The 25,469-nt window shown below is 53.0% G+C and overlaps 2 protein-coding genes across 2 annotated transcripts; one reads left to right on the top strand and one right to left on the bottom strand.

Annotated features, from left to right (window-relative positions):
• Nucleotides 1–3,883: 3,883 nt before the first annotated feature.
• On the bottom strand, nucleotides 3,884–19,639 carry Slc25a23 (solute carrier family 25 member 23). Its single transcript, XM_059251741.1, has 10 exons — nucleotides 19,306–19,639; nucleotides 17,926–18,052; nucleotides 16,960–17,047; nucleotides 15,939–16,050; nucleotides 13,541–13,699; nucleotides 13,303–13,455; nucleotides 13,019–13,126; nucleotides 12,417–12,584; nucleotides 5,877–6,027; nucleotides 3,884–4,399 (listed from the first exon to the last, which is right to left on the bottom strand). Exons 1-10 carry the CDS (start codon nucleotides 19,456–19,458, stop codon nucleotides 4,215–4,217), a joined length of 1,404 nt encoding a protein of 467 aa, XP_059107724.1. The 5' UTR covers nucleotides 19,459–19,639; the 3' UTR covers nucleotides 3,884–4,214.
• A 2,163-nt stretch (nucleotides 19,640–21,802) lies between these two features.
• Crb3 (crumbs cell polarity complex component 3) lies at nucleotides 21,803–25,436 on the top strand. The gene is made up of 5 exons (XM_059251755.1): nucleotides 21,803–21,909; nucleotides 22,128–22,299; nucleotides 23,217–23,281; nucleotides 24,601–24,744; nucleotides 25,138–25,436. Exons 2-5 carry the CDS (start codon nucleotides 22,227–22,229, stop codon nucleotides 25,210–25,212), a joined length of 357 nt encoding a protein of 118 aa, XP_059107738.1. The 5' UTR covers nucleotides 21,803–21,909; nucleotides 22,128–22,226; the 3' UTR covers nucleotides 25,213–25,436.
• The last annotated feature ends 33 nt before the right edge of the window (nucleotides 25,437–25,469 follow it).

Genomic DNA, 25,469 nt, shown 5'->3' with positions numbered 1-25,469 from the left:
GTGAATTTAGGGACAAGGGAGGATGAGGTCACAAGAGTGCTTGTGAGCTCACGGGCATGATGGCTAGGCAGTGCGGTTGACCCTTGTCTCCCACAGCCCAGGAAGAGCTGGTGGGGTCCTCTGAATGGTGCCTAAACAATATTTATTATTCATTTGTTTTGTTCAGTTTTGTTTTGAGACAGGTCGGCATGAAGCCCAGGCTCATCTCATACTCACCAATGGATGACTTTAAATTCCTGATCCTCTTGCCTCTGCCTCCCAAGGTAGGAAGCAGAATGGGTTTAGTGTTGAAGGGAGACAGAGCTTTAGTGTGAACAGATGGAGAGTTCTGGAGATGAATGGTGGGGATAGCTGTGTAGCACAGCAAACGAGCTCTGTGCTGCCACATCTGCGGATGATAAATCTTTTTTTTTTTTTTTTTTTTTTTTTTCCTGAGACAGCGTTTCTCTGTGTAGCCCTGGCTGTTCTGGAACTTGCTTTGTAGACCAGGCTGGCCATGAACTCAGAGATCTGCCTGCCTCCGCCTCCCAAATGCTGAGATTAAAGATGTGCGCCACCACTGTCCAGAATATTAAAAAGTTTTTAAAATTCTGTTTTGGGGAGTGGGGTGGGGATCAGTGAGACAGGATCTCATGTAGCCCAGGCTAGCTCCAAATTTGCTTGCAATGACTCTGAACTCCTGATCTTCTTGTCTTCACCAGTCCAAGTGCTGAGATGACAAGTTTGTGCCACCTCACCCAGACTTAAAGCCCCTTTCCTCTGTGTGTGTGTGTGTGTGTGTGTGTGTGTGTGTGTGTTTTAATTGGAGCTGAGAGATGGTTCAGTGGTTAAGAATGCATACTGCTCTTGAAGAGGATCTGGGTTCAGTTCCCAGCACCACTGTAACTCCAGCTCCAGATGAGAGGACCCTGACTGTCTCTCTCTCACACACACACCAGATACACACGACACAAATCAAATCTTTAAAATGTATTATTTTGGTGTGTGTGTGTGTGTAGTCTGGTGCGTGTGCGGAGGTCAGATGACAGCTTTGTGGACTCCACTCCCTCCTTCCACTTGCACGGGAGTCCCGGGGACTGCACTCAGGTGGAAAGGCTTGCGTGGCAAGGGTCCCACTCAGTGTGTGCGCATGTGAGTGCAGTGTCCTCAGAGGCCAGAAGGGGGCTTCAGATCCTGGAGCTGGAGTGACAGGCGACTGTGAGTCACCATGTGGGTGTTGAGACTGCAACTCAGGTCCTCTGCAGGAGCAGTGTGGGCTCTTAACAGTGAATGGACCACCTCTCCAGCCCTCTTGCTGTTTATAAATGGAGTGGAAACTGAGGTTCCAATCTCTTGGAGAAGAGGAAAGAGGAGGAGAGGGGGCAGAGGGGGTGATGGAGGGTCAGAGGAAGCGGGGAAGTGTTGTAGGATATTATTCTAAGGTGTGCTACTTTTGTTTATGCTCTGGAACATTTGTTTAGTGATGCAAAGATGTGTTTGATTAAATAAAATTCACCGTGGTCAGGAGGCTGAGTCAGCAACTAGCCGACAGGAAGTGGTAGGGAGGAGCCAGGTGAAAGGGGGTTTATAAGGAGGGGCGAGGAGAAGCACGGGGGCTTTTGGGGGGATTCGAGCAAGGAGAGGAGGTGAGCTACTTGCTATTCAGCCTCTCTCAGGAGCAGAATTCCATCTGAACCTTTCAACCTTGAGTTCTTTAGAGGGACAGCGATTTAGTTAAATTCCCTTCATAGCTTTGAAAGAATCGGTGCCTGAGGGAACAGAATTCCCTCAGGCTGAGGCTGGTAGCGATGGAATTGTAGTTGCTGATTCAGACAACCATGGCTTAAAAGGCAGCAACAATTTAAAAAAAAAAGAGCTGGGCAGTGGTGGCGCACGCCTTAATCTCAGCACTCAGGAGGCAGAGACAGGCAGATCTCAGTGAGTTCAAGGCCGACCTGGTCTTCAGAGTGAGTTCTAGGACAGGCAACAAAACTACAGAGAAACCCTGTCTCGAAAAACAAACAAACAAAAAATAAAAATAAATAAATAAATAAAATAAAGAAAGGGCATCAGGAAAGGAGGGGGAGGGGATAGAGGGGAAGCTAGGAAGTAGGGGAGAGAGGAGGTGGGAGGAGAGAGGAAGGAAGGGGGTAAGGTCAGAGGGAAGAAAGGATGAAGGTAGGGGAGAGAGAGGGATGGAGAGACCCATGTCTCATCTCCCTCCTTGTGAGTTCCTCACCGTCGTCCACACACCCATTTCCATAGTTTTTTAAAAGTCACAAATCTACAATGGAGTCATCAAAGGTGCTTTCTACCGAACCTGATCCCCAGGCCCCACATGGTGGAAGGAGAGGGTAGACACCCACACATCTCCTCTGACTTCCATATGCCCCTCCCTCAAACAAATTTAATTTAAAAAATTAAAAAGCAGCAATGAAAGTGCTTAGAAAATTTATTATTTTTTTTCCCCTTGAAATGACAGGCACGGGCAGGGGGTGGGGCTTGGTGTAGGAGGGAGGGAGAGGTGGAAGCCATGGTGGGGTCCTCCTGCCACCCAACACCCCAGTTCCCCTTTCACAGTCCTTTGATGGGGTCCCCAAAGACTGGGAAGTTGATCAGGGTATCCCCAGTTATCCTAAGCTCAGAACCCAATGTTTAAGTGCAGAGGGTATGGGAATGTAGTGGGGAGCCAGGGGACTTTGTAGAAAAATAGACCCCCGAGTCAGTCTGGGGATGTTTAATTTTGCATACTGAATGCTGGGTTTCAGGAAGGATGCTGTATATTGGTCCTTAATTGTGACTTTCTGAGGCCCGAGCTGGGCTGGCAGTGCTGGGATGCAGAAGGTCCCCTTGGCTGTGTCCCCCAACTTCACCTGGCAGCTCCCCATCCATGAACAAGCAGACCAGACCCTCCCAGAGGGACCTGGGCTCTGGGAGTTACTAGCCTGGAAGGTGGGCAGGGGTGTGGAAGACATTTTAGAGTGGGAAGACAGGAAGGGAGGTGATTTGGGAGGGGAGTAGTTCCTTCTGGGTGGGGGAGGGGAGGTGTGTCCTAGCTGAGGGGAGGTCCAGCATTCCTATGGGGTGTGGTGTGGGACATACATCCGATCCCTTACTGCTTGGTGGGGAGCCACTGGTCTGGGGTCTGGCCTTCCAGAAGGATCCCTGGATGGTGTGGTTCCATGCAGTGGCAATCAGCTCCAGGGTGTGTCTGGGATATTGGGGTGCCTGTGGGATCTGAGGTGCTGCCACTGGGCGGTTGGGATCTAGGCTTGGGGAGTGGTCTGAGCAGTGGGGGTGCAGGAGCACAGGGCTTGGGACCTAGCAGTGTCTGGGAGAGCTCCGCCTTCTACGGATTGTGCCCAGAGAAGGGATGTAAGGATTCCAGGGTCTGGAATTTAACAGCTGTGGCATCTGGGATCCACCCTGGAGCTCACATCTGTGGTTCCAGGAACCAGAGTCTAGTGGGTTGGGACTTGGGACTCTGGGATCCAGTGATGAGAAATTGAAGGTGGTGCTTGAAATGTAGACCCCGCAGTCAAAGTAGAAGAGTGCGGAACCCCAAGTCGAGGTACATGAATTGTTTGAGGTGAGGGATCTGGGATCCAGTGACCCAGGGGCAGAGCCTCAGGATCTTCACATTGCTCTGTCAGGACCCTGTGCCTGGGTGTTCTTGGCTTCTAGAATCCAGTGGCCGGACTATGAGGCAGGTGACAGGGTATTCATCAGCAGGTTTGGGGATCTCAGTCCTGTGCGGCATGAGCGTCTGGTGCTGGAAGGATCTGAGGTCTGGCTATGGGGTACATGGATGTGTGCCCCCATGCTTGGGGCATTGGGCCATCTGCTGCTGCATAGGGAGGCCCAGTGCCCAGTGGGTGGTGCAGGGAAAAGCAGGATTGGGCTCCGGGGCTCCGGGATAAGGGTTCAGAGCCAGGGTGTGGATGGTTCTGCATTTCAAGTGTCAGACTGCTGATGTGTGAGGCACAGCAGTTGGGGTCTGGTTGTGAAGTTGAGGATCCAGCTCTGGGATCCAGTGGCCAAAGAGTGGGGTCCAGTGGTGTAATGGTCAGGACACAGGGCCAAGGATCTGGGATTTGGGTACTGGGATCCAGCGGCTTGGGATGGGGGATTAGGATCCACTGGTCAGGCCATTAGTCTCCGGTGGTCGAGGACGTCAGCCTGGGAGATGCCGTGGTGAAGATGAAGGAATCTCGGGGTGACAGGTTCCTGGCCCCTCACCTGGATGTGACCCCCAGAGCCTGCTTCATGTTCTCGTAGACCACGTAGGAGATGCTCACGGCTGGAATGACCTTCATGAAGTTGGGGGCAATGCCCCGGTAGAGGCCCCATACACCCTCCTGGGATAAGATGTGTCGAAGCAGCCCCACCATGGAGACCTGTGGGCTACCCTCAATGGAGGCTGTGGGGGGTGGGGGCCAGGTAAGACCAAAGCTTCCCCTCTCATTTCTCCCTCTGTCCCCACACCCAGGGCTGGGCTAGGTGGCCATTTCAAGAGGAGGTGAGATGGGTGACACCGGAGCAGTGGGCCCTACCATGAGACTCTGGATATCTGAGGGCTGGAACAGTGGGCCCTACCACGAGACTCCGGATATCTGAGGGCTGGAACAGTGGGCCCTACCACGAGACTCCGGATATCTGAGGGCCTAGGAACTATCAATCTCAGGGACCACATTTGAGGATGAATGGAAACAGCAGGTGTGTGCACGTGTGTGTGTCTGTGTGTGGGAGTGTGTCTGTGTGAGAGTGCCTATGTGTGTCTGTGTGTGACAAGAGGAGAGAAATCCCCCCCTTCCTTAAAGTTAATTTTCTCCCTCTCGTCAGGGCTAACTTCTGCTCATCTTACCTTCCTCCATCCCAAAGCCGCCCGGCTGTTTAGGGGAGCCATCTGTGGTACCCTAGTCTAAGTCAGGTTCCTACCTCTCCTCAACCCTAAATCAAGCCTCAATCATGGAATGATTTATGCAGCCTCCTTCCCCCTCCCCAGGGGACGAAGTTCATGCAGAGTAGAGAGCATTCATCTCATTCGCCAATCACTTCTCCAGCAAAAATCAAGGAACACAGACACTAAGGTTCACGTAAACAGATTCCGGGGAAATGGAACAGGGAGAAAGATACAGAGGAAAAACAACAACCGTGGAAAAGCTGCGGTAGGAGGATTGTCCTGAGTTCCAGCCCAGCCTGGGACACAGCAATCCTCTGTCTTAAGCTAAACTCAAGGGCTGGAGGGTTGGCTCAGCGGGAAAGAGAGCTTCCTGTTCTTCCAGAGGACCAGTGCAGTTTCTGGCACCCATGCACGTGACCCCCTAGCTCCAGGAAGTCTGATGGGCCTTTGTGGGTGTCTCAGCCACCCACAGCCACACCCGCGCACACACATGCATGCATGTGTGCAGAAATAAAAAACAAATCTTAAAAAAAAAAAATCTTGAAATAAAAACAAAACACAGTAGCTAGGCTGTCCTTAAGGCTGGGTGTGGGGATGCACACCTTTAGGAGGCAGGGACCAGTGGCAGATCTGTGAGTTCCAGGCCAGCCAGGGGTACATAGTTAGACCCTGTGCCATAAAATAAGAATAAAGACACTATCCTCCCTTGACTTTGGCTAATTTTGTTCCCAGCATCCCCGACTCCCTTGTTTTCATCCAGCTTTGAATAACAGCTCAGGTTACTGGCAGGCCCAGAAATGCCACAATGCTGTCTGTGGTGAAAGACTGCCTCGTTAGCATCACGATTGGGTAGACTGAAGCCCAGACAATAGGAAGGACTTACAGAGGCCACCCACCCACCCACAGGAACCCAGCCCAGACTCTGCCTCCACAGACTTAGGTAGGACCCAAGTGGCAGGCTTTCCTACCCCAGCCTCCCGTCCAGGCCTCTCACCTTGGGCCTGCATTCGGGTCCGGACCAGTGCCAGGGGGTAACTGGCAATCTGGCCGCAGGTGCTGGAGATAGTGCCGCAGGCCAGTAGCACAAGAATGCCTGGGTTTGCTGATTCGTGGCTGTACTGCTGAAGCCAGCGATTCTTCAGGGTCTAGGAGAGAAAGGAGCAAGTGGGTTCAGAGTTGCAGATGGGAAGACCCTGGTGTCAAAGATTTTGTTACCATTGCCGGGCGGTGGTGGCGCACGCCTTTAATCCCAGCACTTGGGAGGCAGAGGCAGGCGGATCTCTGTGAGTTCGAGGCCAGCCTGGACTACCAAGTGAGTTCCAGGAAAGGCGCAAAGCTACACAGAGAAACCCTGTCTCGAAAAAACCAAAAAAAAAAAAAAAAAAAAAAAAAAGACCTTGTTACCAGCTCTGGATACCACCGTTGCTGGTACTAGATTAGACGATGGGGTTTGTCTTCCCCACTGGGTCAGTGCTACCCTCTGACTGGGGGATTCTAGGCGGGGCTCCACCCTGACCACGCCTCCAGCCCCTCACTGGGGGATTCTTTTTTTTCTTTTAAATAATTTTAAATAATTTATTTTTATTTTATATACTCTGGTGTATTGCCTGCATGAATGTCTGTATGAGGGCACCGGATCCCCTGGAAGAGGAGTTACAGACAGTTGTGAACTGCCATGTGGGTGCTGGGAATTGAACCGGGGTCCTCTGGAAGAGTAGCACTGCTCTTAACCATGGTTGGGGGATTCTAATGGTTACTACTTGAGCTATATCCCTTGCCCTTAAACTTTTTCATTTGGGACAGGGGCTTAGTCTGTAGCCCATACTGGCTTTGAAGTTGGTATCTTCTCAGCTACCCCAGTACTGGGATGACAGGCTTGTGCTGCCCAGCCTGGCTTCTGCGAGCAGTATTCCTTCCCATTTGCCTCCTGCACTGTGCACACCCCATGCCTGGGACGTCACCACAGTGACTGTCTACAGCAGGAAGGATTTTACATCCAGGATTAAGGAACATTTTGGATTTTGTTTTTGTTTTTTTGAGACAGGGTTTCCCTGTGTAGCCCTGGCTGTCCTGGAAGACCTGTAGACCAGGCTGGCTTTGAACTCAGAAATCTTCTGCCTCTGCCTCCTGAGTGCTGGGATTAAAGGCATACACTGTCACCACCTGGCTTCATTTTGAATTTTTTTTTTTTTTAAAGATTTATTTATTTATTATGTATACAGCATGTATGACTGCAGGCCAGAAGAGGGCACCAGATCTCATTACAGATGGTTGTGAGCCACCATGTGGTTGCTGGGAATTGAACTCAGGACCTCTGGAAGAGCAGTCAGTGCTCTTAACCTCTGAGCCATCTCTCCAGCCCCATTTTGAATTTTTTAAAATTTATTTTTATTTTATGTGCATTGATGTTTTGCCTTCATGTATATCTGAGGGTGTTGGGTCCCCTGGAACTGGACTAACAAGCAATTGTGAACTGTGTGGGGCTGGGATTTGAACCCAGGTTCTCTGGAAAGGCAGTCAGTACTCTGAACCACTGAGCCATCTCTCCAGCCCCCATTTTGGATTTTTAAAGACAATCTCGCATAGCCCAGACAGGTCTCAAACTCACTAAGTAGCTGAGAATGAACCTGAACTCCTGGTCCTCCTGCCTCTACCCCTCCATGATGGGGTGAAATGGGTGTGTGCCACCTGGTTTATGAGGTACTGGGGATGGACTCCCGAGCTTTGTGCATGCTAGGAGAGTGTTCAACCCCCTGAGTTACATCCTCCATCCCTCTGAAGGTAAATGAAGGCCTTCATCGCTGTGTCTTAGGGCACGTTAGCTGATGAGATTAATGAAGATGACTGGAGTGGGCTCAGAGCCACAGCTCCTTCTATGAAGAAGAGGGACATAAAGGAGAGAGTCAAGGGACACCAGACACAGAAATGGGGCTGATGACTCCACAGCGCAGAAGGAATGCTTTAGGAATTGCAGTGACCATCTGTGAATCTAGCTGCCCAAGAGGCTGAGGCAGGAGGATTGATTATGCTCAGGAGCTTGTGATTAGCCTAGGCAACAAAGCGAGACACTTGTCTATAAGAAAAATAACTAAAATTTAAAATAAAGGAGGAGCTGGGCAGATGGCTATGAGGGTAAAGAGATTGCTTCATGAGCAAGAGGACCTGGGTTCAGATCCCAGCATGCACAAAGGAGCCAGATGAGGCTTCGCAGACCTGTAAATAATGCAGCTCTGGGGAGGCAGAGACAAGAGGCTCTCTGTGGCTGGCAGCTAGTCAGCCTAGGCACGCCAGTGAGCATCAGAGTCAGTGAGAGACCCTGCCTCCCTCAGATCTCTGACTCCCTCATCTACACAGGAGCTGCAACCTCAGAATATTTCAACCAACAGAAGATGCCGATTCATATGGTTCCTATGTGGCAGATGAGAAACTGAGGGGGAGGGGAGCCATGTGCCCAAAACTCTGGAATTTTCTGGAACCTTCTTCCAAGATCTTCCTCTCTCCCCTTCTTCCTTTTTCCCTTTTACTTTCTGGGCATGTGTGTGTGCTTGTGTATGTGCATGTATGTGTGCAGGGGTGCATGCCCACTTGAGGACATGTGGGGGCTAGAGGCTGACATCAGGTGTATCACTCAAACCCTCTCACCTTATCTTTGGAGACAGGATTTCTCACTGAACCTGAACCTCATTGCACGGCCCATCAGTGAGCTCCAGGATCCTCCTGTCCTGGAGCCCCAGATGTTCTTCCTGACGTTTCACTTACATTCTGGATCAGAGCTCACATCCTCTTCCTTGTATGGCAGGAACATTACCAACTCAGCCAGCTCCCTAACTTCCCAAACTTCCTTTTTTTGAGGCAGGGTCTCTCTGTAGCTCTGGTTAGCCTGGAACTTGCTACATAAACCAGGCTGGACTCAAAGTCATGGAGATCCTCCTGCCTCTGTTTCCCAAGTGCTGGGATTAAAGGCATACACCACTGCTGCCGCAATAAAAATTATTAATTTTTATTTTATGTGTCTGGGTGTTTTGTCTCCGTGTATGTCTGCATACCATAAGCATGCAGTACCTATGGGGGCTAGAAGAGGGCATCTGATCCCCTGGAACTGACTGGAGTTACAGGTGGTTGAGAGCCACTGTGTGGGTGCTGAGACTATGTTTTTAATGAGTTATTAAGAGCTCTTGTGGGTTGATGAGATGGCTCAGTGATAAAGGTGCTTGCAACCAAGCCTGATGATGGTGTTTGATCACTGGAACCCACATAGTGAAAAGAAAGGACCAACTCCTATATGGTACCCTCTGACCTCCACACACATGCTGCGGCACATGGACACACACAGAGATAACATAAAATAAAGAGCTGTTCTGGGCTAGAGAGATGGCTCAGTTGGCAAACTCCTTGCCATGAATGAGTTTGATTCCCAGTACCCATGTCAAAGGCCAGGAATGGTTGTATCTGCCTGTAACCACAGTGTTGGGGAGGCTGAGATACTTGGCTCACTAATGAACCCCGCTAGCCTCCTTGATGAACCTCAGGTTCCAGTGAGAGATCCCATGTCAAAACACAAGGGAGCCGGGCGGTGGTGGCGCACGCCTTTAATCCCAGCACTCGGGAGGCAGAGGCAGGCGGATCTCAGTGAGTTCGAGGCCAGCCTGGGCTACCAAGTGAGTCCCAGGAAAGGCGCAAAGCTACACAGAGAAACCCTGTCTCAAAAAACCAAAAAACAAAACAAAACAAAACAAAAACAACACAAGGTAGACAGTACCTGAAATATGACACCTGAGGTTGTCTTCTGGCTTTCACACACACACACACACACACACACACACACACACACACACACACACGTACTAGGTGTCCTGTTGCCAGGGATAGTGGTACATGCCTATAATGTTAGTACTCAGGAGGCTGAGGCAGGGGGATTACCATGCATTCAGGCCATCACAGGATGCACTGTGCGTGAGCCCCCATCTTTAAAAACAAAAGAGCTGCCGGGCGGTGGTGGCGCACATCTTTAACCCAGTGCTTGAGAGGCAGAGGCAGGAGGATCTCTGTGAATTCAAGGCCAGCCTGGTCTACAGAATGAGTTCCAGGACAGGCTCCAAAGCTACACAGAGAAATCTTATCTAGACGCCCCCCCCCAAAAAAAAGAAAGAAAGAAAAAGAAAAAAGTAAAAAAAAAAAAAAAAAAGCTGTGCTTCAGTTGGTGGAACATTTGCCTAACACACATGAAGCCCTGGGTTCCACTCAGCACCACATTAACTTGGCCTGGTAGTGTAGACCTGTCATCTCTGCACTCAGTATAGTTAGGAGGGTCAGAAGTTCAAAGCCATCCTCAGCTACATAGCAAGTTTGAGGCCAAACAAGGCTACATAAGATCCTGTCCTAAGAAAAAAGAAAAAGGGCTGGAGAGATGGCTCAGAGGTTAAGAGCACTGACTATTCTTCCAGAGGTCCTGAGTTCAATTCCCAGCATCCACATGGTGGCTCACAACCATCTAGTATGAGATCTGGCGCCCTCTTCTGGCCTGCAGGGATAACATGCAGGCAGAACACTGTATACATAATAAATAAATAAATAAATAAATCTTTAAAAAAAAAAGAAAAAGAAAAAAGAAAAAGAAGAGGGGTACTAAAGAGACGGCTCAGTGGTCATTCTTGGCACTGGCTATTCTTGAAGAGGATGGTTTCTCTGTATAGCTTTGCGCCTTTTCTGGAACTCACTCGGTAGCCCAGGCTGGACTCGAACTCATAGAGATCCGTCTGGCTCTGCCTCCCGAGCGCTGGGATTAAAGGCGTGTGCCACCACCGCCCGGCATGAGGATCTAGTTTTAATACCCAGCACCCGCATGGTGGCTCACAACCATCTGTAACTCCAGTTCCTGGGTGATCTGGCACCCTCTTCTGGCCTCCATGGGCACCACATGCAATGTGCAGGCAGGCAAACATCCATACACAATGACATTTGAAAATAACAAATAATTGAAAAATAAAGGAAGAGAATGTGTTGGCCTGGAGGCCAGGCTGGAACTCACACATGCTTTGGGGAAGATGGGCATCTGAGGCTTGTTTTACACTGTGTTCACACTCTTAGGAGCTGGAGGGGCCCCAATTCCTACAAAGCTAAAGCTTCCATAACTCTAAGGAGGCAAATGTGAACCCCTAGGTTTCATCTGCAGCACCATAGGGGGAAAATGGTTTTATTATTATTGTTGTTTTGAGAAAGGACATCACTTTGTGACCCAGGCTGTTCTTGTGTTTACAAAGATCCTTCTGGCCCTGCCTCCCAAGGCATGGGATTATAAAGGCATGCGTCACCATGCCTAGTTGCTGTGGTAATCCTCCTGCATCAGCCTTCTGAGTGTTGGATGACAGGCACCAGTCTCCATTTCTGGATAAAAGTGGCCTTTTAAAATTTATGAAAATATTTATTTTTTTATTTATGTGTGCCTATACGAGTGTATGTGCACTGTGAGAGTGTAGTATTTCTGGAGGCCAGAAGAGGGCATAGAATTCCCTAGAGTGCCGGGCGGTGGTGGCGCACGCCTTTAATCCCAGCACTCGGGAGGCAGAGCCAGGCGGATCTTTGTGAGTTCGAGGCCAGCCTGGTCTACAGAGCGAGTTCCAGGAAAGGCGCAAAACTACACAGAGAAACCCTGTCTTGAAAAACCAAACCAAAAAAAAAAAAAAAAAAAAAAAAAGAATTCCCTGGAGCTGGATTTATAGGGTGCTGTTAGACCTAATGGTGTTGGGAACTAAATTCAGGTCCTCTGCCAAAGCAACAAGCTCTCTTAACGGTTGAGCTATCTCTTTAGTCACATTTTTCTATTTGGTTGTTGTTGATTTCTTTTAATTTTTGTTTTTCTTTTTTCTTTCTTTCATTCATCCTTTCTTTAATAATTTATTTTTATTTTATGTGTACTGGGTTTTTGTCTGCATGTATGCATGCCCATGTGAGAGTATCAGATCTTGGAGTTACATTTAGCTGTCATATGGGTGTTGGGAATTGAACCCAGGTCCTCTGGAAGAGCAGTTGGTACTCAACACACACACACCCCGCATCCAAGGTTTCTCTGTGTAACAGCACTGGCTGACCTGGAACTTACTCTGTAGACCAGGCTAGAGATCCGCCTGCCTCTGCCTCCCAAGTGCTGGGATTAAAGGCATGGGCCACCAGGCCCAGCTTAAATTTTGTTTTTCAGGACAGTGTCTCTTCACATAACTAGGCTGTCTTGAAACTGACTACTTAGTGCAGGCCAGCCTTGAACTCCAGATCCTCTGACCTCACTCTCCTTAGTTCTGGGACGTCAAGTGTGCGACACCGTGTGGAACTGGAAACAAGGTTTCTGCATCATTGAGTGACAGAAGAAGGGTGGTACAATGTCTAGAGGGACCCTCCAGGGTTCCAAGACCCACCACAGTTTTCAAGTCCGTGACTGCCCTTCCTAGCTATGAGAAGTCTACAGGATTAGCGTGGAGTGTCCTAGGCCAGATCCCAGAAGGAGAAAGAAGAGAGGGAAGGACAGTAGTTATCCACAGACCTCGTAGACGGCTAGATCGATTCCAGCATAGGGGATGATGCCCAGCACATTAGGCAGGTAGCCACGGTAGAAGGCGCGGGGCCCTTCACGCTCCAGGATCCGCCGTGCGCAGTCCAGGAGCCCTTTGTATTGGCCAGTTCTGCGCAGAGTCAGCCTTGTCTTCAGGACCTGGGCGAGAACTCTGTCAACCCCTTGAAAAACTGCTTCCAAAAATCATCATGCTCAGGAGTGATGTCATCTAGAAGTGGCTACTCCTGAAAACAGACGTCTTGAGGACCCAGCTAGGGCTGAGTAGGTAGACTGACCACTTAGTGTACACAAAGGTCTGATTTCCATCCCCAGCACCAGGTATGGTGGCTCACGCCCGGCATCCTTACCCTTGGCAGGCCTATCCACAAATGGCCAGTTACTATGACTACCAAGTCTCTCGGAGTTACATCTCAAATTGAGATACCCAGACAAGCTAGACAGGAAACGGCTCCTGGTCCTAAGTCAGGCAGTTAGGGTTACAGTTAGCTCCGCACACGGTGTGGAGCAGGAATGAAGCAGTATGGCAGGCCCACCCTCCCGTGCTGGATCTTTCTCCGCCCCCTCCTTCTCACCTCCATGGGATATATGATGGTTTGAGCTGTGGCCCCGGCCAGGGAGCCAGCCACGAAGCGCTCCTGAACGTGCAGTGTCTCTTGCTGCCCCCGGATGGCCCGCTTGATCTGAGGGTGGAACACGGGGGCACTGTGGGGTGCATAGGAACCTTGGGGATTACCGAGCTGTTCATGAATCCCACTGTTCTCCAGCTGGCACGGAGCTGGCCAATAGGGGGCGTGGTGCAAGCCCTTGTGTTTAGTTTCTGCTTCCCAAGGCCGAATATACTCTCTCCTGAACCAACCTGTTCGTAAGCCATGAACTTGATGGCCGATTCAGGGGCGATCTTGAGCACGTTGATGCCGTTGCCCCTCCAGAGGGACAAGATGCCCCCTTCTTGAACCATGTTCCGCAGGCCCCCTAGGATGTTGAGCCGGTTGGACTTAGAGGCGTGGACCTGAGTGGGGAGAGAAGGTGAACTGGCGATGCCCTCTTACTTCCGGGACCTGGATGATGAGGTGGATCCCTTCAGGTCCTCTCACCTGCATGAAGACCTTGAGACGGTCCAGAGGAGCTGTGCCTGTCCGCGACACAGCCCCCGCCACGGCACCAGCCACCAGCTGCTTCCACCACATGCCTGTAAGTTTCTCCTGCTTGGAGAACTCATCCGGCACCGTCAGGCATTCACCAATGTCCAGGACCTGAGGATGAGGGCTGCAGGTGTCATGTCCCAGCAGAAGTGGGCGGGTGTACCTGGGTCCTAAGTGGGGGAGGCTCCTCTATGAATTCCAGGACACCCCAGAGTTAACCAAAGGACCTTGCTTGGAGAGCCTAGCAGATCCCTTTTGGATCCTGCCACGTGCCGCTAAAACATCCAACTAGCAGTCCCACTATGATACCCTAGGATTCCTCTGAGAGATCTACACGGAGTTTCACTACAGCAGTGGTTCTCAACCTCCCTAACACTGCGACCCCTTAATACAGTTCTTCACAATGTGGTAATCCCCTAAGCACACAATTATTTCCGTTGCTACTTTGTAACTGTAATGTTGCTTCTGTTATGAATTGTAATGTAAATACCTGTGTCTTCCGAATGGTCTTAGGTGACCTCTCTGAAAGGGTTGTTTGACCCCCAAACGGGTCGCAGCCCATGGGTTGAGAACCACTGCACTAAAGGCTCCATTAAGTCCCCAAAATAATTCAGCCCACTGACTCCCACAAAAGAGCCCACTGAGGGGTCTGTGAGAGGGCTCATTAGGTCAAGGTATGTGTGGCCAAGTCTGAAGACGAGTTCACTCTCTGGGACCCATATGACAGAAGGAGAAAACAGACTTCCCCAAGTTGTCTTCTGACCACACATGTGCCCCTCACATAGAATAAGTAATGGTTAAAAGCAGAATCCAGCTGGGTGGTAGTGGCGTATGCCTTGGATCCCACCACTCAGGAGGCAGAGAGGCAGGGGGATCTCTGTGAGTTCAAGGCCAGCCTGGTCTACAGAGCGAGTTTCAGGACAGCCAGGGATACACAGAGAAACCCTGTCTTGAAAAACAAAACAAAACAAAACAACAACAAAAAAAAGAAAGAAAGAAAGAAAGAAAGAAAGAAAAAGAAAAAGAAAGGGGCCATTGAATTTCACCAGAGGATCCCCTGATCTCACCAAAGGAGCTATCGATTCTTACCAAAAGATCCACTGAGTCCCACCAAAGAATCTATTGAATCCTACTGAAGAATCTACCAGATCCCACCACAGGATCCACTGACCCCACCAAAAGAGCCACTGAGTCCTACCAAAGGATCTGCTCTCACAGTAATCTCCTCCATGGGGAGGCCTCTTCTAGAAGTCTTCCCACAAGCCCCCCATTTCCCTAGGAGTCTTCCCTTAGAAGTCCTCCCCCAGGAATCCTCCAAGAGTCTTTCCCAAAAAACTTTCCCCTAGAAACCCTTTCCCAGGAATCTTCCCGAGGAGTGCTCTCCATCCTAGAGGCCAGCCACAGACTTCCCAACTGTGGATCTTTGGGGGTGCACATCTCTGGACCTCCCAAGAGGACTGCAGTATGGCTCTTTCCTCAGCGCAGCATCATCACCCCATTGCCATTTTAAGGCAGTGATTACCTTGGCCTGGTAGCCATGGCAACGAACTGAGCAGAACAATCCGGTGATAACTGGGTCTGTGATAATGGAGCTATTGCACCCCCTGCTAGGGAGGGGACAGTCACTGTCCCACCCCAGCTGCAAGGAATCCTAGGAAACATTAACTATATGGGAAGCAGAAGGCTAATTGAAAGATTCCATGGTGCATTTTCTACAGAGTCCCCATCCAGTGATGGGGTGGGACTCGGGCAGTGGGGCAGCTGCTGTTTGGGGGTCACCCAGGTCCTGTAAATGACCCCTCACTGTGCTCTGTAATGAAGCTCAAACTCATGGGCTTAGCAAATCAGACCTCAGTGGGATCCTTCCTTTAGTCTGTTGTCACCCCACCTGGAATGAACAGACGCTTGTTCACACCTCCCCAGGACAAGCCAATGCAATGAGGATCTCCTCCTGACACCAACAGATCCCTAGTGATCCCCACCTTGGGGACCTCCCTCCCCACCCCCAGTGGACTCCTCTGGACCCTCCAAAGACAATGTCTGCCTACATCTTCCCCTCAGCCGCAGCGTGAGCCTTGGAGCAGGCGACAAGCACCCGGCATGCAGCTGGCAGTTGTGTGGGTCGAGCGTGGGAACACCATTTGGTGTATTTTTCTCCCCCATAACTCCAGATCCTACCAACTGGCCCTGGAGTCCGAGCAGATAGCTGAGCTGTCCATTGGGGTTACCAGGCTCCTCAACCCAAGATGTAGGGATAAAGGAACAGAGCTTCCAGAGTCCTGGCCCAGCCCTTCTGAGTCCCCGGGGAAGTTGGAGCTAGCCTCCACCTCGTAGGCGGCCCCCAACTTACCGTAGAATGCTTCCAGAAATATAGGACATCCTCCACATTCTCCAGAGAGTGCAGCAGAAAGTGGTCTCGCCATTCCTGCCAATCAATGGTCATGGTGCCATCGCGGTCCATGCTGGAGGTGGGGTGGGCACAGGCTCAGTGTGTGGACTGGCGGGGGTGGGTGCTACTAGCCTTCATGGATTTGGGGAGCACAGTGTGCATTGCTCCTCTGCAGCACTGGTTTATTTATTTATTTATTTTTTGAGATAGGGTCTCACTCTATAGTCCAGACTGGCTTCGATTTCATAGCAGTCCTCCTGCCTGTGTACCTGAGGCTAGAACAACACCCTATGCCTGCATTTTTTTTTAAGACAGAATCTTACCCTGGAGACCAGGCTGGCCTCAAACTCATGGCAATCCTACTGCCTTAGCTTTCTGAGTGTTGCTATGACCGTGCGCGCGCGCAGTGCGCGCGCGCACACACATATGAGCTCGCATGTCCCGTGGCTTGCACACGGAGGTCAGGGGACAACTTGCTGGGTAAATGCTCTCCTTCCATCACGTGTGTATTGGGGACCCACCTGTCCTCATCAGGCTTGAGGGGCAAGCGCCCTTACCTACTAAGCCATCTTGCCAGATTCACATGCCTGGCTTTTGGGGAGTTATTTATAAGGGACGTCTCATTCTGAAGTCCAAGTTGGCCTCAAACTCATGGCAACCGTCCTGCCTTGGCCTCTTAAGTGCTAGGAGGACAGGCTCTGGCCCCAGGTGTGATCTAGTCACATTGTCTGGCTGACTTGCCTGTGTAAATCCTTCAGACCAACCCTATGTGGGTAGCTGTAGTACCCGCCAGCCCTTTTCAGGGCCAGACAGAGACTTCAGACCACTGGCCTAAGATCTGTTTGACTCCAAAGTTCAGCTTTTCATCTTTGCCCTCCCTGGAACAGGGTCTGGGGCTCAGAGGACAGAACTGTCTGGCAGGGGAGGGGAGAGGGTGGGGGTGAGGCCAGGTCTCTAAGGGCCTGAGACTCCAGTAACCCACCTGTGTAGAATTTTCTCCGCCTGCTCCAGCGAGATGGAGATGCCCAGTGCTCGGAAGCTCTGCTGAATCTCAGAGACATCGATGTGACCTGGAAAGGGTGCCCCAGGAGACACCCAAACCAAAGACTGGACGGGGGTGGGGGATCCAGAAGCCCCTGTGTGTGTGTGTGTGTGTGTGTGTGTGTGTGTGTGTGTGTGTCAGAGATCAGCGGTCACGTCTTCCTCAGTCTCTCTTCATACTCCTTTTGAGACAAGGTCTCTCACTGAATCTGGCTGGAGGTCACTGACTCAGCTAGGCCAGCTGGACAGTGAGCCCCAAGATCCTCCAGTCTCGACCTCACCACCCCACCCAGCTTTTTAACATGGGTGCTGGGGATCGAACTCAGGTCCTTGTGTTTGCAGAGCAGGCACTTTACTGACTGAGTCAGCCCCTCAGCCTCAGGGGAGAGGTTTTCATACAGGTTGTGGGGGCTTCTCAGAGTTGGAACTGGGCAGTCCTCCATTCCATGAATGAGTTCAGGGGTGACTGCAGAAGTCCCTATGCTAGACAAGACTAAAGCAATATTTGCTTATTTATCCGTTTTTCAGTTCTCCCTGCCCAGCATAGGTTCTAGGGATTGAACTCAGGACCTTGTGGTTTTGTGGCAAGTTCTTTACCCTCTGAGCCATCTCTCCAACCTTAAGGCAATGCTTAAAGAACCTAGAAGACACTTGATCAAGGGGCTGTCCCTGGATCCCAGACCCTGAAGCTATTATACTGTGCAAAAAGAAACATCTGAGGGTAGAGACGGGGTCCTCCGCTAAAAGGGAACAGGAGGTGGAATGGGCCGGTTTGGGCTCAGATCACCTAGTTGGGGCTGAGAAGAACTCCCGAAATAGCCCATGAGTCAGAAGCAGCCCTCCCCTTCTCCCCAGCACTGCGGGTTCTAACCCATCTGCCCATCCCCCGGCCTGGAGTCCATCTCACCATCCTGGTTCCGGTCAAGACTGTGAAACATGAGCAGGAGACGCTGCTCCCGTTCCTGCAGGTAGCGCGAGAATTCCTCCAGGCTGAGGCCACCATCTGGGTCAGCATCCCCCTCAGAGGAGATGCCCTGGAAGAGGAAAAAGGGGACACAGGGACTCAGCACACTGTACCCCCACAGTGTGTGTTACAATATGCCTTATGCATCAGGAACCCAGAGCCCCAGCACCTCAAGGAAGGGGGACAGGGGCCATCACCCCTGACCCTCAATCAGCCCACTTTTCAGCAAGATGCCCCAATTCACAATAAGTGTCTGGTTGCTGCCCAGTTTTCCTGGTAGGCAGACTGAGACGCTTCCAAGTCACAGAAGCGGTTCAAGGTCATAGAACTGTGAAGTGGCAACCTTGAGCACATTTTTGCTTGTAGACAGGGTCTCACATAGCCCAGGCTAGCCTCATTCTCTCTGTATTGGAGAATGACCTTGAACTCTGATTCTTCTGCACCACTCTGTCTCCTAAACCTCCCACCTAGCTTTTTCTTATACAACCCGTTTCCTTGGCAGGCTGGAGGTGGAGGGTGTCCCGTTAGAAACAGTCCTGGTTCATACAGGGCCCAACATGTCAAAGCCAATAGATATGGGGCCTCTATATTTCCACCGGAGAAGTGGGACCTCAGACTCAAGGTCAACAAAGATGCAACAGGTCTGATTCGGGGACATCTAGGGGCTCAGGTGTGAGGGATACCTGTGACGCAAGGGGGAAGGGCCACCTCCCATGCTGGGGCTGAAACCCAGGACCTTTGCACATGCTAGAAAAGCGCTTTACCACAGAGCTGCACCCAGGCTCAAATTCCCTCCTAGATAGATCGGACCCCAGTAGAGGCAGGGTGGCCTCAGATGGACTGAATCTCTGGCTGGAGCAACCTGGGGCAACCAGCCAGGTCCCGGAAAGCGCCGGCAGAGAATGTAAATAAGAAACTAGGGTAGCTGGCTAGGGGCTCAGTGGGTGCCCCAGCAGGGTGGGGAAGTTGTGTTCACTGCAGGTGGGAGCAGGTCACCCTCGGATCGCGAGGAGAACAGCGGAGGGCGTGTCTCCGGGCAGTGGACGGGAAAGCCTCCCACTGTACCGTCCGTTCTCCAGCAAGCAAGAGCCTGGGGGTGGGGGGGCACTGGATCCTGGCAGCCGTAGGCGCTGCAGGCCCGGGGCCTTGGCAGTCTTGTCTCGCGACGCCGTTAGGCCAGACGCGTGTGGGCAGGGGGAAGGGAGGTGACAGGTGGTGGTGGGTCCAGCCAACAGGTAGCGTGCGGCTGCCGCAGCCGCCGCATTCAGGGGCACGGGTTACGGCGCGGGCGGGCCCTGCAGCGGTGGTCTCTGCCCGTGGTACCTGCTGTGCACGGTCGGGGTCGCCCCCTCCCAGCCTGGCCAGCCCCTGGCGCAACTCATGCACGTCCACGCGGCCGTCCTTGTTGCTGTCCAGCTCCTCGAACAGGCGACCCCAGCGCTGCCGCCGCTCCGCGTCGCCAGAGCCCCCCCGCATGGCGCCCGCCCGGGGGGGAGGGGAGGCCCCGCAGCGATGGCCTCGGCGGGGGCTTTCCGGCTCCCCCTCCCCCCCCGGGGTCCCCACAGGGTCAGCTCCCGCGACCACCCGCACCGCAGCCTCTGGGCTGCGGGGCCGAGCTCCGGCACTTGCTGGAAGTGATCAATGCTAGTCGTCCCCGCCCGCTCCAGAACTTGCGTCTCCTCCTCCGACCCGCATTACTGGGGGGAGGGGGCCGGGGGCGGAGCAGGGGGCGTGGGGAAGGATTCTAGGAGGCTCCGGTATTGCACATCTGACAGTGCCCGCATTCCTGGGGCGGTAGAAAGGCAACCGTCTAGGTACTCTGCTTGCCTCAGTTTACCCCTTTTCCTTACATGGCTTTGGCAGGGAATTGTCAGGGATTGGATTTTGTAGTCTCGTTCCTTTCGACCTCCCTCTCCTACGGACCCTTATCAGGAATTCAAGTTTTTGTTCTCCCAGGCTTACACAAGAACTCGGAACCTGTATAAGCGCTTCTTTTGCCCGCCCGCTCTCGTCAGATTCCCCAATCGATGACGGAAACAGAAGACCAACAAAGGGGAGAGCTCCCTCCCCAACTCTTCATCCCGCCCGCGCGCCTCCATTTCTCGGTGACACTCCAAGAGAGAAACGCAAGGTCAACGCGCGGCGCGGCTGCAAAGTCAAATCCCTATTGGTCAGAGCCGCCGGAGCGGCGCCCGTCCGCTCCACGTAGGCGGGGCTTCCCGATTGACCCACGGCGGCCTCCAGCCCCGCAGCCCGCAGCCCGCCAGGCGTTCTTAAAGGGGCTGCGCCCCCATCTAGACTCTCAGAAGGCTGCTCTTTGCAGACCTGCCTGGGCAGGGAGTCCCGGGCCAGCGTCTCCGACGCCACTGAGGATAAAGATCAGGAGGTGGCCCGGCTCTGGAGGCGGGGCCTCAGCCAGGGACCGTGGTTGCACCTGCTGAAGTCCCTCCCACAAGTTTCGGGTGCAGTTTCTGGTCTCACCGTCAGGGGGAAGGGAGCCCGCTTGACCGCGAATAATAAATAATAGCTAACGTCGAGTGCGCTGCGCACGCCAACCTTCCACTCGCTGCTCAGCACCGTCCCTGCCCAAACCCTGTGAGGCAGGCAGGTGGCACTCGTTTTTCCCACGCTACAGAGGAGGAAACAAGAAGCTAAAATTCCCAGCCAGGATTCCCACGTAGGGCCGGAGCAGAGATTTAAACAGGTTTTAAAAACCACCACTCCTAGAAGCTACGAAGCCTCTTTTATTTATTCTTTAGGGTTTTTGCTTGTTTTGTTTTTGTTTTCCAGGCACAGTCTCGCTATGTAGCCCTGGAAGTTACTATGTAGACCAGGCTGATCTGGAACTCGCGGAGATCCACCTGCTTCTGCTCTGTTTAAGAAGTGCACCTCCACAGCGGGTGTCGTAGGGCTTTGTTACGCACTAGAGGAGCACTCTGGCCAGTGGACCCCAGCTTCAGCTCTATGGCCATGTGTTGTTTTACTGTTGTTTTGAGTCAGAGCCTCTTTCTGTAGGCCTGGAGCGTGCAGCAGCTCTCCTGCTTCAGATTTCCAATTGCTGGGATGTAATCGTGTGCCGCCATATCCTGCTCATGACTACCTTTTACCCCAAAATACGTCCGGAGGTCATGTGGTTCCCGCGCAGGCTGTGCCCATACATGTGTGGTGAGTGGGTGAGAGTCCCACACAACCCCTCCCCCGCACCAGCTACCAGATGTTTCCACACACAGGTGTTTCTTTGGGCGTGCCATGGGGACATAGGTGCTTTCTCGGACACTTCCCTGACAGGTGGACCTCATACACAATAAGGCCCCTCTGCGGATGTCCTTCAGTGTGGATGTAAGGGCGAAATTCTGCACAGGTGTTCTTTGACCAGGTGTCTTTACCGTGCAGGCATGACCCGAAGCCAGTGTTTATACATTACACATCCAGGTCCGCATGTGTAGCTTTCTGTAGAGCTAGTCCCACACAGGTTGGTTGGCTGACTAAGCATCGCCGGGTCTGACTTCAGGTGTGAATTCGTCAGTGTTACGCATCGGAGCCCGCCCCTTACAGGTGTGTGTCTTTCTGGCGTGTCGCCACGCCCCCTGCGTCTGCATACCTGTGCTACCGAGGAACCCCGATGTGCTGTCCTTACACCTGCTCGCTTCCGCCTCTCGCGCGGCTCCCGGTCGCAATCGGGTTCCCGTTACAGGTGCTCCGGCGGCGCGGCCCCGCCCCCTCGGCCCCGCCCCTCTCAGCCAGGCTCAGGTGCACAAGCCGGAAGTGCGCTCCCTGCCTAGGTGGGTGACTAAACTTTCCGGGTCACGTGAGCGGGCGGGGCGGGTGGGATCCGGAGCGACAGGGTGAAGGACAGAGATTCGGGGTTCCAGCCGGAGACCCGGGATTGGGAACCTGCGCCAAGTCCCTCTCGGACGCCTGGGCCAGGTAGGGAGGCAGGGCGCGCAGCCTGGCCTGTCCCCCACCTCCTCCTTCGCTTTCCCTGGCCCAGGAACGCGGCCCGAGAGTTAATCTTTAATCTCTGACCCTTGGCGCCGAGGGCGGGGAGCGCACTCCAAGCTTGGTCGCCTGTCGCTGGGGCCTGAGCCCAGCTAGGTCCAGCCCCCAACCCCACGCTGCGGCCTCTCCTTTGGTCTGGTCCCCAGGTCCCGAGTCGCAGGTGCCGTCCTCGACCCAAGATGCGGTAGGAATCGGAGCCCTGGGGAAGTCCTGCCCTTGGCGCCACCAACTCGTCGCCCAAACTCATGGCGACCCCAGGCCTGGGGCTGCTCTTGGCATTTGGCCTGCCGATGCTGCCCGCCGGCTGGAGTCAAGCAAGTAGGTACCGTCCCGGGCGGCGCTGGGGTGGGAGGAGGGTTCCGGGGTAGAGCTCAGAAGGGCCGGGCATTTGCTACCCAGAGAGGGTGAAAGGTCTGAGGAATGGGCTTGGAATGTGTGTGGGGACCGGGTCCAAAAGCGTCAGGGCTGAACCACAAGTTAGTTTAGTCCACCTCGGAACTTTTCTCCCCCCACCCCCTTTTTTTTTGCGTTGCTGGGGCTCGAACCCACGGTTTCTTGCACCTTAGGCAAGCACTTTACCGTCAAGCAGACCCCGCACCCGCAGCCCGGAATTCCTGAGTCCTTAAGTCTTGTGGAATTTGGGAGCTGGGGGTTGTTGGGCAGAGCCCGGAGGTGGAGGAGGGGAGGAGAGTCAGGGCACCTGAGTCTGCATAGTTGAGAGTCTTAAGCAGCCAGGGGACCTGGAGCAGGCCTGAAGGCCCAGCTGACAGGGCTGGCCCTTCGTAGGTGTGGACCCAGGCAGACCTTCCCTCTGTCTCTCTGGTTCCAGTTTCGGGAGCCTAGGGGTGGGGGGCTGTGTGAGTCACACACTCCAGGGAAAGGTTGAGCCCCGCCCAGGTCCTTAAGAGCCCTGGGCCAGGGTGATGGGGGTGGTGGTGGGGACACTGTTCTGGAAGCCATCTATTCTAATGGTCTGGCTAGCCGTGGTGACCTTGACCAGATTCTCTGCTGGGCCGAGGGTGGCTGGAGGAACCAACACCACACCTGAGGGTGGAGTGGGCAGCCTGGCTGCACTAGCAGTCTCTATTCCAACTGGAGACTTGGAAGGAGTTTACAAGGGCTGGCTGAGCGGTGTGTATGTGTGTGTGTGTGTGTGTGTGTGTGTGTGTGTGTGTGTGTGTGTGTGTGATTAGTGAAGAGCCTGGCATGGATTTTTTTCTCTTTCTGCTCCACAGCCACAGCACCGGACCCTTCCAATAGCACAACTCCATCCCCAGACCCTGGTTCCAATGGGGGCCTGGTGAGTTGGGAGGGTGCAAGCAGCTAGGGCAGGTGTGTGAGAGACCAGAACACCGGCAATGTAGAGAGACATTATTATTGTTAATGCTTACACATTCTAGGCATGTTTCCAACCAGGTTACTCCCGGCCCCAGCCCTGGATTTCCTTCCTTCCTTCCTTCCTTCCTTCCTTCCTTCCTTCCTTCCTTTTCTTCTTCTTCTTCTTCTTCTTCTTCTTCTTCTTCTTCTTCTTCTTCTTCCTCTTTTAAGTGGGGTCTGGTGTAGCTCAGGCTGGCCTCCAAGTTCCTCTGTAGCCACTTGACCTTGAATTCCAGATCCTTCTGCCTTTACCTCCTCATTGCTGAGTTGACGTGTGCACCATCATGCTGGGTCTATGGGGTGCTGGGAGTCAAAACCAGGGTCTTATACATTCCAGGCAAGCACTCTACCCACGAAATGGGACCATTTAGAGTCCCAGACAGAGTGCTGGGTGGTGGTGGCAAAGGCCTTTAATCTCAGCACACAGGAGATAGATGCAGGAGGACCTCTGTGAGTTAGAGGCCAACCTGGTCTACAGAGTGAGTTCCAGGACAGCCAGAGCTGTTACACATAGAAACCCTGTCTTTCAAACAAACAAACAAACAAACAAAGTCCCAGACAGAATTATCAAGACCTTTCCATGTAAGGGTGAACAAGAATATTGCGTCCAGCTGGGTGTGGTGGCCCACGCACTCTGGAGAGACAGGCAGGTGGAGCTCTGAGTTCAAAGCCAGCCTGGTCTACATAGTGAGTTCCTGTCTTAAAAAAAAGTACCTGTCTTGCCTGGTGGGCGTGGTGATACGCACTTGTCATCCCAGCTCTTAGGAGGCTGAGGCAGGAGGATTGCCACAATTCAAGGCCAGCCTGGGGTAGATGAGACCTATCAAAAGACCATAAAAGGGCTGGGTGTGGTGACACAAGCCTGTTGTCCCAGAGGTGGCATTGTGGAAGAGGAGGAGGCAGGAAGCTCAGAGTTATTTTTAGCTGTAGATATAGTAAGTTCAGGCCAGCCTGGGTTACCTGAGACTCTGAAGAGACAGACAGAGAACACAAAAGAAAGGAAAAAAGAAGGGAGGACAAGAGAATTGTATCTGTCCAGAACCCAAGCACTCACATGCAGCCCAGCGGGGGCCGGTGTGAAGGGGACAGGGACAGAGGTACCAGTGTGGGAGGTGCTGAGGAGGTGTTTCTAGGTCTGAGCAAAGCCTTGAAACCCCAGAAAGCACCCCGTCAGGTGACTTAGGTGGGGTGAGTAGGGCCCACATGCAGTTAGTCACACCTGTCCCCTCTCCCGCTCTGCAGTCCTCAGAGGGCCTCGTAGCCATCATCGTGGTCTTTTCCATCCTGGGAGTCATCCTCCTAGCGGTGGGGCTATTCCTGCTGATGCGGAAACTTCGAGAAAAGCGCCAGACGGAGGGCACCTACCGGCCCAGCAGCGAGGAGCAGGTGGGTGCCCGTGCTCCACCACCCCCCAACCTCAAGCTGCCCCCGGAAGAGCGGCTCATCTGAACGCCGGGGTGTCGGCCACGGGCTGCCGCCGCCGCCGCCGCCGCCGCCGCCACCACCACCCAGGACTGCCTTGGCACACCCTGGCCCACAGCAGCCATCTCGGAGACATGCCAGCCTCTGATGGCTCAGGAGGACTTGGGGTGGGGAACCCTGGGAGCACCCGGCTGGTGGGCTATGCAGCATGCTGCCTCTGCTTGGCTCTGCATGAAGCTGGGGATGCCAGGCCCGGGGGACCTCACCTCCTCACCATTTACCTCGTATGATCTTGCCTCTGCTGTGTCCTCCCTACCATGACTGCAGGCCCAACAAACCTCCTGTCCTTTCTTTCAGTTTTCCCACGCAGCAGCTGAGGCCCGGGCCCCCCAGGACTCCAAGGAGCCAGTGCGGGGCTGCCTGCCCATCTAGCTCCTTCCCCTCCTTCCCTGTCATCCGTCTTCCCTACCTTGCTGTGTGACCTTGGGGGAAGGCAGCACCCTCTCTGAGCGATCAGACTCACCCAATGCTTAATAGAAGGGAAGAAAGTTCTTCAAAGACCTTGACTTTGAGGGCAAAGGAGGATTGGGGCTGCTCACTTTTTATATATTTATATGAAATTGATAGTAAGGTATAATAAAGGTTTCTTTCTTTTTTTTTTTTTTGGTTTTTCGAGACAGGGTTTCCTC

The sequence above is a fragment of the Peromyscus eremicus genome, unplaced genomic scaffold (assembly GCF_949786415.1).
Source record: "Peromyscus eremicus unplaced genomic scaffold, PerEre_H2_v1 PerEre#2#chr22_unloc_1, whole genome shotgun sequence".
Taxonomy (NCBI): Eukaryota; Metazoa; Chordata; class Mammalia; order Rodentia; family Cricetidae; genus Peromyscus; species Peromyscus eremicus.
The sequence above is the reverse complement of the archived record's forward strand: the minus strand, read 5'-3'. Positions and strand labels throughout refer to the sequence as shown.

Bases quoted from the DNA above. Each gene is read 5' to 3' on its own strand.
- Crb3 (XM_059251755.1), top strand. From the start codon at position 22,227: ATGGCGACCCCAGGCCTGGGGCTGCTCTTGGCATTTGGCCTGCCGATG. The intron at 23,282-24,600 runs GTGAGTTGGGAG...CCCGCTCTGCAG, and splicing joins CTGGTTCCAATGGGGGCCTG to TCCTCAGAGGGCCTCGTAGC. The intron at 24,745-25,137 runs GTGGGTGCCCGT...CCTTTCTTTCAG, and splicing joins GGCCCAGCAGCGAGGAGCAG to TTTTCCCACGCAGCAGCTGA.
- Slc25a23 (XM_059251741.1), bottom strand. From the start codon at position 19,458: ATGCGGGGGGGCTCTGGCGACGCGGAGCGGCGGCAGCGCTGGGGTCGC. The intron at 13,127-13,302 runs GTTGGTTCAGGA...TTCCACCCTCAG, and splicing joins AGTTCATGGCTTACGAACAG to ATCAAGCGGGCCATCCGGGG. The intron at 4,400-5,876 runs GTGAGAGGCCTG...CACCCCCCACAG, and splicing joins GACCCGAATGCAGGCCCAAG to CCTCCATTGAGGGTAGCCCA.